An 11537-nucleotide genomic window follows, 5' to 3' on the forward strand; every position below is an offset into this window, starting at 1 on the left:
AGGCGTCAGATTATCCTCGGGTGCCTCCTTAACATAATTTCTTTTACAGACTCCTACGGAGACCTAGAGGAGGGATTGGCTCAAGGAAGGAGAGCTTCTGCTCTGGATAGCTACCAGAATCATCCAACATGCCCTGAAATAAGTCTCTGAAATACAGTGAGACCCACAGGACTGTGATCACAGGCCCTCTCAAGACCACTGCCACCCCAAGTGTCCAGGCCTTGCTGTGCTGGTATCACCCGGGAGCTTGCTCAGGCCCAAGGCTAGACTTGTTGAATCAGAGTGTGTGGGTTACAAGACTTCCTGGTGGTTCATATGCATTCCAGAGTCTGGAAGGGCTGGGGTGATGGAGGTCACTCTACCTGGGAATGATTGAATCTGTGAATCTTGTTACCTTGGACTGTGGCCCAGCCACTTCTACCTCTCAGGGCCTGTTTCTCCATCTGTAAAAGGACAATAACTTCTGTGCCACAGGGCCATGGAGAGATCCAAGGGATGTGAAAGCACTGACCGGCATTGCCCCATAATTTGTTTAAAGGCCAAGAGAACCCCGAGGAAATTCTGGTGTGGGATGGGGCTGGTACATCCTGTGGGAATGGGCAGATGGAAGGAAGGCTCCATCCCAAGCTGCTTGTCTGGTCTTTACCCAGACAAATGAGTGCTCACTACAAACAGGGCACATTCTCTTTTTACAGTGGACCCCAGCTGGGGCCCCAGGCCCAGGGTGGGTAGGGCTGGGCCATGGGGCTGACCCAGAATGCCCTTTTTTTTTTTTTTTTAAAGATTTTATTTATTTGACAGAGAGAGATCACAAGTGGGCGGAGAGGCAAGCAGAGAGAGAGAGAGGAGGAAGCAGGCTCCCTGCAGAGCAGAGAGCCCGATGTGGGACTCCATCCCAGGACCCTGAGATCATGACCTGAGCTGAAGGCAGAGGCTTAACCACTGAGCCACCCAGGTGCCCCCAGAATGCCCTTTCACTGGTCACTTGGCCAACAGCAGAGAAGTCAGCCCGATGCCCGACCCTTGTTTCTGGACCCTTCTCTGGAACCATCTACCGATGGTTTTGTCTTTGGGCACCATGTATCAGGCTTCCTTCCTTGAGGGTCCTGAGGATGAAATGGCGTCTTGGTGCTCGACCGACACAGGGAATGAGGGGGCAGAATGAAATCAGTTTAATAGCATAGCAACACTTTAGGACCAGGCGTCACAGATGAGGACAATGTTTTGTCTTCCATTTGTACAATTCTGGTGAGGTGTGAGGTTGCACTGGAAAATCGTACAGACATGTTTTTCACATTGAAAAATAATAAATACTTAAAATGTCAGACTTCAGAGACAATGAGTTATGAGTGTGATTGTTTTCTTATTCTGCCTCCTCTGAGCCCGGAGGTCGTTTCCTGGTGTGCTGACAAAGGCGGGGTCCCTTAGGAGGGGTATTCATACTCCTCAGCACTGCGCCGACCAAAATCCATCCAGCCCATGTAATCCCGGTCGCTTATCCTGTGACTGGGGTCCAGGCCCTGCAGGTTCTTAATGACGGACATTCGGCCAGAAGGAGCTACAAGGCGCAAGGGAAAAGGAAACAGGGCCATTATATTTAAGAGCATCGCTAATTCAATCTGTAAAGGAGAACAATGAGAAAAGCCAGACAATATGTAACATGCACCTTCTTAAAGGTATCAAGGAGTTATCGAGTAGTGGGTTTGCTGGACCAAAATCTAAGAGAAGGACCCAGGTCTGGGAGGGTAATATTTACTAGTGAGGGGTATGACTTCCAATATGTAAGGATTTCAGAGGATTTACCAACTGTGGGACCTGCCTTGGTTTCCCTACTCCTGGGGGTGGGGATGGTTTCTCTTATGTAGCGGTCCTCAGCAGATGCGAAGCAAGGTTCCTTGGTATTTACCCATTTCTGAAGTTCACTCCTAAAGATCCCAAGCATATCTGAGTACTCTTGTTAAGGTAACACAAGTACAATATACAATATTTTGATGTTGAATGGTTTTTTTAAAAATGAGTCAAGTCCCATTGCTAGGCAAATACTATTTAGAAATTAATTTGAAAACTACTTTCTTTTTAGAAAGTGATATTGAGAAAAAGGCACCCTGTCAGATCAAAATCTTACGTCGGTAACACTCAGTGAAGAGTGGGCAGAGAGATAATAAGGGGGTTATTTCATTTATCCCTTTTGGCCAAAATGCAATAACTGAGTGAGCAACGGGCCTTGGGGATAGGAGTGAAATCCTCAGGAACAGGATGGTTCTCAGGTGTAATTGACATTGAGGGAGCAGGGACATGAAGAAGCAGTTTCTTTGGGGACATGTGACACAGTCCTGACCCATAGATCACAGACTGTGGCCTTCTGGATATGAAATCAGTATCATGCCTTCTTCTATGCAAGCTAAGAGACAAGAAAGGTCCCTCAGGGACCTCGAAGGGCAAAGCCCAGGGGACTCTAAGATCGTTCCATAGGGCCACTGGATCCCTACTGCTTGTAATGTCATTCAGCCCTTCTGTATGAGGCTGCCCTTGCCAGCTCCTGCCCACAGGCAGCAAAGAGTCAGACCGTGGCTAATTTATTGAGAAACGAGCTTGCAGGAGCAGTTCCTCTGTCTTATTGGATGACCAGGTAAAGCCAGCTACATTAAAAACCAGAAACAATTATACAGAGCCATGTCCCCAACCGTTCTTCTCCCCCAGCCCCTACCTCAATCACTTCCCAGCCTCGGAATTAAGAGTCAACCCAGCACATTCCAGGTATCTCCAGCCTATGCAAAAGGCAAACAGAGCCGGCTGTTTAATTGTTCTGTGTTTTTCAGGTGAAATATTAGTCCTCACGTTGAAAAAAAACCTTGCAGATCCAGTTACTTGTACACAGTTAACAGAAGTATGGCCCATCCTTCTGTCTGCTGCTGATGAATGCCCCCATCAAGGGCTGGGCACAGCTCCAAGTTCCAGTTAATGAAGGCAAAGTGGCAGCTTCGATGTGTGCAAGCAGCCTGGGTTGTGGGTGGGCGGGGCTGGGGAGGGGACCACATTTTCAGTCCCGGTAGCTGCGCTGGTTACGCATCTCAGTTCCCCCATTCCACACGCTGTGCTCATTTACCAGGGTCCCTGCTCACTTCCCCACAGCGACACGAGGTAGGAACTCCATCTGGTTTACAGAATTGAATGGAAGGGCCTGGCTCCTTTAAACTTTGAAACCCCGAATGGGCAGTACAGCTGGGAAGCTGAATGGCTCCTAGACATTCAGGCGAGGGCAGGGCTGGAACAGACTGTGAGGTAAGCAAAGTCACGTAGGTTACACATTCTCCTAGAGCCCCGGCTGCTGCAGGGACAAAGGGACTCACTAAGCAGGGCTTCCTTGAAGACCAGGAGACAGTACGGATGTTACCGATATAAGCATGAAAGCTTCGTGGGCTGTGGGGTAGGTGTAAGCTAGATGTCCCCTGCCCCCAACAGAACTGCTTCCCCTCCCTCACTGAAAACTCTGCACGCAGTTCCTGATGGTAAACCCTTGAGCATTCCTCAAGGAGTACATGGCTGTGTTTAGAATCTTTAAGCCTAAGTACTATACTTGAGGAGATATCCAAGATGTTCTCAAAATAGTCAAAGAAACAGTATGGGGATAAATATTTCTTCCTGGCTCATATTTGTCAAAGAGAAGAGTGTGATTGTTTTCTACCTAGTGCTCATGGTGGGTGTTGGCAGCTAAAGTACCCGGGGCTGCCATTCCCACGTGGGCTTGTTGGGCACGACATTCTACAGGCAAAGGGAGAAGGTGGCTGAGAAGAGATGCTAAGAAGAAACTTCCAGCTAAGGTTTGTAGCATAACGCCACTGTCAAGTGTCCATTCAGGGGAATAGTTTGGTAACTGGCTTCTTTCCCAGACCTATTTCTGGTGGCTCTTTCCTGAATGTGGGGAGGCGGTTCCAGATTACGGCTCTCTGAAAAACCTGTGATATTTCAGACTGGTCTGGCTAAAATTCAACCTACATCCAAGGACAGATATTAAATTACTTTGAGACAGACAATCAATAGGAACTCCAAAAGTTTTCAGACTTTCTCTGTCATCTGACTAGTAGTTCCACATCTCTCAATTTAATTAGCCGGAAAGCAAAACGAAGATGGTAGCTGGGACAATTTCCCGAGGAGAGGACAAAATATAACAAATCATATTCTATTGTTGTTCTTTTTCCTTCTGAATTGCCCTGGTCAAAAAGCTCCGATCATACCTTCATATAAAACCTTCATATGAAAGCCGAGCCCATCGTTTTCTCCTTGTCTAGTCAAGCCATGAGCTAAGTAAGGTTCAAATCTAGGCCCTGGCACATGGGAGGTTAAGAGAGCCTCCTGGGAAAGGAGCCACCCGCCGCCCTCCACCCTTCCAAGCAGCATATTTTGTTTGGTTGGTTTTTTTGCGGTTTACTGTCCAGCTGCATTGGTCCAGCTTAGCACACGGCCCCATAGCCGGTGTGTGACATCAGTGTCCCTGTGGATCAAGTTGGTAGAAAAAAATTACCCCAGTCACAATCATGGTTCCTAAGACCACTACAGATGCACTGGCCTCTCTCTGAATCACCCAAAGAAGCTAGAATGGACCTAAGGGAACTCTAGCCTCACCCCTGCTTTACAGATGAGGCAGGCCCAGGAAAGGGTTCGGGCTGTCACTATGTCACCCAGCTAGCGAGCCACCGAATCAACTTATTCCTGGAGACAGACTTTGATGCTGAGAAACCTGGCTTGTGCCCACTCCTGCCACAACTGGGACCATGTCTCCAACAGCAAAATAAGAACAAACAGGTCTCCTGAGTGATCATTTTCAATCACGGCCAAGGAGAACTCAAAACTGCTACTGATTCTTTCCACCTGTTATACTCTTTGGTGAAAACTGACATTGTCACTCTTTTTCAACTGTCTTGCCATCAGAACTCAAGAGCATTCTTGGTATGGATCCCTTCCTGCTAGGGGTTTCCCAGTGTCACTATCTGGGTGGCTCCTGGCTCTTCTGCATTTACAGTGTTAGGTATGTAGTAGATCGGCAAACCCTTCTAGAGTCATTATCGGTCATTATCTTTTAATGTCTTTATAATATGGCATTGAACTTAACAGCAACACATGCGAAATACTAGTTTCAAGAAAGCTTTTTAAAAAAAGTTTTCCTTCATGAATTGAATCCTCCACCCTCATTCTCAGTTGCTACAAAGGACGTCCAGAAAACTGTACTGTCCTGGCCGCAACGCAATTTGGGGCGGGGTGGGAGTGGGAGTGGGAAGAAAGTGAAAAATCTTTAGCTTAACGTGTCGCCTTGCGTGTCCTTCCCAGGGGTTACTCCCCTTCATCAGCCAGACGCTAGGGAAGAGGGTCAGGATTGCAAGGCCCGCAACGGGTCAGAAGCGAGGGGAAGGACCCTACAGATGAATGAACATCCGTACCTTTCCGGGCCTGCTGGATGTACCTGGCCAGCAGCGCTCCCAGGTGAGCTCGGGGCTCGCCGTCCACCTTCTGCACGGCCCTCAGCTGCCTCCGGGGCGCCTCCTCCTCCTGCTGCGCCCCTGGGCCCACCGGGTCGGTCGCAGGTACCGGCTGCGCCAGGGCGCCCGCCGCCAGTACCGCCAGCAGCACGCACAGGCACACGCCGCCGTTCATGGCTGCGGAGAGCAAAGGGGAGGGGACGTGAACGACTGGTGGCGGGGAGTTGGGGGGGAGGGCATCGCAGGCTCTTGTGGAGGCTTGTGGCAACTGGGGTACGGAAAAGGGGTCTCCGTCCAAACGCGCGGGGCCCCAGGCCCGCCACACTGGTGCACAGACGAGGGCTCACCAGGCGCCGAGGTAAGCCAAGCGGCCACAGCCCGCGTGTCTGGGCGCACCCCGTTTGTCTTTTGGGTGAACCACACCCGGTGCCCCGGGGAAGCGGACTGAGACCCTGTCTTCTGCCCTGGCTAGCATAAGAAATGTCTTCTGTTTTCCTTTTGTTTCAAAAAGTGTGATTAGAGCGTCTGTCTTCTAACTGAAAGCAAGAGATTAAAGCTGGGAAAATGTCTTAAAGAGAAGACTCTGTGGGAGAAATGAGACCCTGGATGCCAAGAAGCTTTCCATTGGGGAATTAAAGGGTGAAAAAAGAGAAGCACAGCTTAAAATGAGGGGACAAAAAAGAAAAGCCATATTTATAAAGTTTCTTTAAGGTGCATGTGGGAACTGGCAATAAACTACTGTGCAAAACACAGGAAGGGTTTTTAAAAATCCGAAATATGCACTCAGTCTTCTGTCCTTGGCAAAGCGCCGCCGCCTTTTAGATCCACCAGCAGATACAACACCCGGACGTTTCTATCCCCAAAGCCTTGAATTTTTCTCCAGTATTTAGAAAATGAATTTCAATCTTAAAACCCCTTGATAGTTTATTTGCAGAGATTGCAAAGGACACTGCACCTCTGTGTAACATCTAGCAAATCCCAATTTGCATGCTAATCCTTGCAAATAGATATGCCAGCATTGCTTGCAGACCAGAACAAAGCAGTTTCTTGGAAGTCTTTCAAGCAGCTCTACCCACCCAGACCTCCCTGCTGTTTCTGACTTTAAGAAATGTCTTTCGAGCTGTCGGGAAGAAGACACAGAAAACAGAAAAATAAAACGAAAGGGGCACAAAACTGAAGACGGCATTCTCAAATCAACTTGACACTTGGATTCCCCGCGGGGAACCTACCTTCAGAGTAGGACGCAGCGGGCTTCGCGTCTCTACGGAGTGGCGAGGGAGCCGAGCCAAGTTCAGGTGGGCCGGCAGGACGCTGCCTCTTAAATAGCCCCTCCCGGCGCTGTCAGCCAGTCATCTGTTTACTCCGCGTTGACGCAGACCGGCAGCAACACGTGCTCAGAGGGCGGCCACTGGGGCGACAACCGATTGAAGTGGCTCCTGGGAGAGAGGGGGCAATGGCCCAGTGGAGCGGGTTAACCCCTCGCAGGCGGGGTGTCCGGTGTCCAGCCCCCCTCTCTGTCTCTTCCTCTCCCAGCTCTGTCCTGCTCTCTCTCCCTTTCCAGGGTGGGAAACCTAGGTGTCGGGAATCTCCTTCAGGATGGAGAAGCTGCCCCAGTTTAGTCCGCCTTTGGGACCAGAGGGGCCGGAAAGGAAACCGAGAGCAGGGTGGGGGGGGCGGGGGTTTCTAGACAGGGCTGGGTGTCAGCCAAGTGTAATTTGGAGCTGGAGAGGGTGTTCCCCGCCCCCCAGCATCCCAGGCAGCAATGGTTTGTTTGTTTGTTTGTTTGTTTGTTTTTGGACCAGTGAGTTGGCTTCTTGAGGGAGGGAGGCGGTCTTCACTTTCTTCTTCGCCCCATGAAAAGTCCTAGAGGTTCTCTCGGACTCCGAGGGCAGGTGTTCCGGGTCAGTGAAAGGGCTTCGGCTGCAGCAGGCTCTTGGAGTTCCAGGCTTCTGTTCACGCAGCTGTAAAGTGAGGATGACACCCCAGGACTTGGCTCAGAGTTTGGGAAAGGGCTGTTTTCCTCTGGGCCGAATTATTCCTGCTCGGGGAGCGTGCGGCTCCTGGTCGCCAAGTGGCGCCAGCGAGTGTCCCAAAGAGCCCTCCCTGGGCGTTCCCCTCCCGCAGTGGCATCCGCCCCTCCCACCTTCCTCCTGTGGCGGAGCTCTCACACCCCCGCCGGCTCCCCGCTCTAGCGCGGGCTGCTCAGCTTTGGCTTGAGGACCTCGCCCTGGTCACTCACCACTCGCAGGGGCCAAGGGAGGCGCCGAGGCCGCCCTAAGTCCTTCCCTATGCCATCGCGCCTCTGGCTCCCGAGCGAGGCGACCCGTGCCAGTGCGCCGTAATGGCCCAACCCATCTCGGCTCTGAGGCCGTTTGGGTGGGCGCTCGAGCTCGCTGCCTCTCCGCCAAAGGCACTGCCAATCCCATTTCGCCGACGGCAAAGAGAAGCGCGAAGAGCTGAGCCTAGCTGAGGCTCCACCACCTGTCCCTGGCCGCCTCGCGCGCCGAGCCTCCCAGCGCAAGACCTCCGGGCCGCATCCATGCCTCCTCCCGTCCCGGAACCCTCCATTCCCTCAAGAAGGATTTGGAAGTGCTTCTTTCAAAACTGGCACCAGTACTCAGCAGTGGAGGTCCCGAGATGGCCGGAGCGAGAGGACTCTTGCGGGGTGGGGGGTAGGGTCGGGATCCGGGGTGGCCGAGGGAGCTTGGCTGGGAGCACGGCTGGTTGCATCCCCTTTTCTAAACTCTAGAGGCTGCTGTATTTCTGCAACCGACAAGCAACGTTTTTGAAACAGCGGCGCTTAAAATGTTTTCCGGTGGTTTTCCCACGAGGCTGCTAAGGGTTGTGCAGTTCAGTTGGAGAAACTAGTTTCATTTGTGACTGTAGCCAAGACATTTCTGGGAACATAAACTTGTTATAAAACAGAATCACCTAAAGGGCTTGTTCAAACAGCCCCAAAATTTCTGATTCTGAAGTGGGCCCTAAGAATCTGCATTTCTAACAAGTGCCCCAGTGATGCGCCTGCTGGTGGTCCCCTGAACACACTTTGAGAACCACTGCTATAGAATTTCCCTGTGGTAAGCCAGTGACTTAATGCCCTTTCTTCCATACATTTAATTAATAAGTATTTGTTGAACACCTGCTTTGTGCCAGGCATTTGGGATGCAGTATGGACAATGGTGACAATGAAATGGGGGAGCAGAAAAAACAAATTAACAGACACCCCCCCCCCGGTGATTCTGATGTTTTAGGGGGACTATCAGTGTGGAAGAGGTGGGAGATGATCTCAGAGAAATGTGTGTGTGTGTTTTTTAAGACTTACTTATTTATTTGAGAGAGTGCACAAGTGAATGGGGGCGGGGAGCAGAGAGAGAGAGGGACTCCAGGCTGAGTGCAGAGCCTGGGCAGGGAACTCCATTCCAGGACCCTGAGATCATGACCTGAGCCGAAATCAAGAGTCCGTCGATCAACCTACTGAACCACCAAGATGCCCCCAGAGAAATGTTTTGTTTTTTGGGGGGTGAAAGAATGAGACTCTGATTTTAGAAAGATGTGTCTGGTTGTGATGTGCAAGGTGTTCCCAGCGGGGAGAGGCTGTAAGTCATGATCTGCTGGGAGGGCCGGGAGGGATCAAGATGGATTTACACTGAGGATTATAATGCATTATGAAGCCTATTAGTTGTTATGAAACATACTGAACATTATGAAACTAAAGTGTTCATCAAAGATAATTTGGAAAATCATAAAAGTAGAAAAAGAAGAAAAATTCCATCATCCGGTGACAGCCACTATTAACCTCTTGGTGTCTGAGAAACCTATAGGGGCGATGAAACTAGGTGACTGAGGCTGACCTTGTGGCTCCATGTTGTGAGACAAGGGGGTAAGTGGAGCATTCCCCAAGACTGGGAATTCAGGTGTGAGGGCAGGTTTGGGGTATGGGGATGAGGTAGGTAATGAGTGATTGGTTGTGCATGGGTGGTTTGAGCTCATTGCTTGTGCACTGGTGGTCTAGGAGCAGGTTGAGAATGAGCCCTAAGCCCAGGACAGAAGCACTGGAGGTGTGGACCAGAGTCTTTGGGGGCGGGGGGAGATGGCTTCTAGCCTGGGAGTCATGGGGGGTACCTAGGAGGACAGGCAGAATAGGCAGACACCCTGAGGAATGAGAGCAAGAAGGTGAGTGGAGAAGAGGGAGCTAGTAAAGAACCAAATAAGGAGTGGCCAAGACACCAGAGTAAAAATGCCTTATATAAGGAGAAGTGACAAGGATTATCAGAAGCTGAAAGAAGGACTCCTGCAGACCTTTATAACTTGCAATAAAGTTGTAGCCACTTCACCCCCTAGGAACGGGATTCTGAGAAGATTCTGAGCAGGGATATGTTATCAAAGATCCTCTGGGAAAATAAAAACTTAAAAGGTGTCTGAACTCCATGACCATAGTAATGAGTCTTCCTTCTTAATGGGTCAGAGGGTACTAATAACTCTGACCACGTCTAAAGCAAGATGGGCCTGGGACCCCACTTTTCCTGTTAAGGCGTATGCCTATCTGCATTAAGGAGAATCCATTTATTCATTAAAAGATTCTTATTTAATACCTCTTAAGACAGATGCTTTTGGTGCCCTTCACCAGAGCTCCATGTCCCACCTCTGGCTCTAGTTGGCTTTGGACTGGGCAGTTTTGAGCATTCAGACAGTGTTCCCATTTCAAGCTTCTAAAGCACCCCTCTGCAGTTCTCTGCCTCAAAGCTCAGCCCTGGCAGATGTTTAGTCTGGAAGTGTAAAGGTCTTAACAACCCAGAGTACAACCCTCAACCAGTGGGGATAGGAGCCCATTTCCTGTTCTCTGTATGGACCATCCCCAGAAGTTTCTGGAGTCTTCTTAAAGTTCCTTTGCCTCCAGCAATGGCCTTGATAACCTCCGTTTAGTTGACTTTTCTTTCCTTCTTTAAAGATTTTTTTATTATTTGAGAGAAAGAGAGAGTACAAGCAGGGGGAGTAAGAGGGGGACAGGAGTAGTAAAGGGAGAGGGAGAAGCAACTCCATGCTGAGCAGGGAGCCCAATATGGGGCTCAATCTCAGGACCCCAGGATCATGACCTGAGCCAAAGGCAGACACTTAACAGACTGAGCCACCCAGGTGCCTCTAGTTTCCTCCTCCCCAGCCTTATTCCTCTCATTCCTCATTTCTTGTATCTGGTATCATCTCTCAAATAAACCACTTGCCCCCAGAGTTTTCTCTCATTTCAGGATAATCCTACTGATAGCATCAACTGTCCATCAGGCACTATTGGGATAAAACAGGGAGCAAGACAGACAAAAATCCCTCTGCCCCATGGTGCTTCCATTCTAAAGGGGGAGATGGGTAATAAACAAGAAAAATACTTGTGTATGCGGTAGGTCATCAATGGGCACAAATGATTCTGAGAGAAGTAGATCAGGTAGATGGTATGGGCAGAAGATTTGCAGGAACATATGCAAACCCTTGCTTGAGGTCTGTTTAGGCTCTTTGATATGTAGACCTCACTATGTATATTAAGGAGCAGTGGTTTTGCTTTTCAGTACAAATAAACACAAGGGAAGTTGTAATGAGATTTTATCCCATTTGGAGGACTTTTATATTTCATGGAGTGTGAAATGTTAATTAACTGTTATCCTAAGCCCATCCTCTTGCCTCAGAAAAAGAAAAAGAAAGGGCAGGGCCCAGAACTGCCCATGATGTGGAAGTTCCTTCACATCATGCAGGAGGCTAGAAGCATGACAACCATATTCAGATGTGGCATTTGATAGGGAGTAGTGGTGAGAGGAAGCTTGTGACTGGTTTTAGAAGCTAGACATTTCCATCTGATTATGGTGAAAGAATTAAGTTCCATTTAGAGTTGGGGAGGCATCCCCAAAGAGTAGTCCTTGCAACAGAGGCAATTGTTGCAATGTAGGATTTTTAGCCATGGGAGGTTATCTCAAAGACATATAACCATTCTGCCCTTGTAGAAAACTTACTGGAATTTCCAAGAATGTACGAGAGCCTCCTAGTTTATTATTCACAGAATGTAAAATTATTACAAGCAAT

At 49.5% G+C, this 11537-nt stretch overlaps 1 protein-coding gene across 1 annotated transcript; it reads right to left on the reverse strand.

Annotated features, from left to right (window-relative positions):
- Window positions 1–1149: 1149 nt before the first annotated feature.
- On the reverse strand, window positions 1150–7055 carry LOC111159120 (cholecystokinin). Its single transcript, XM_022521534.1, has 3 exons — window positions 6704–7055; window positions 5436–5651; window positions 1150–1558 (listed from the first exon to the last, which is right to left on the reverse strand). The coding sequence occupies exons 2-3, from the start codon at window positions 5647–5649 to the stop codon at window positions 1425–1427; spliced, it is 348 nt and encodes a 115-aa protein (XP_022377242.1). The 5' UTR covers window positions 5650–5651; window positions 6704–7055; the 3' UTR covers window positions 1150–1424.
- Window positions 7056–11537: the final 4482 nt, after the last annotated feature.

The sequence above is a fragment of the Enhydra lutris genome, unplaced genomic scaffold (assembly GCF_002288905.1).
Source record: "Enhydra lutris kenyoni isolate GAN:26980312 unplaced genomic scaffold, ASM228890v2 scaffoldscaffold66, whole genome shotgun sequence".
Taxonomy (NCBI): Eukaryota; Metazoa; Chordata; class Mammalia; order Carnivora; family Mustelidae; genus Enhydra; species Enhydra lutris.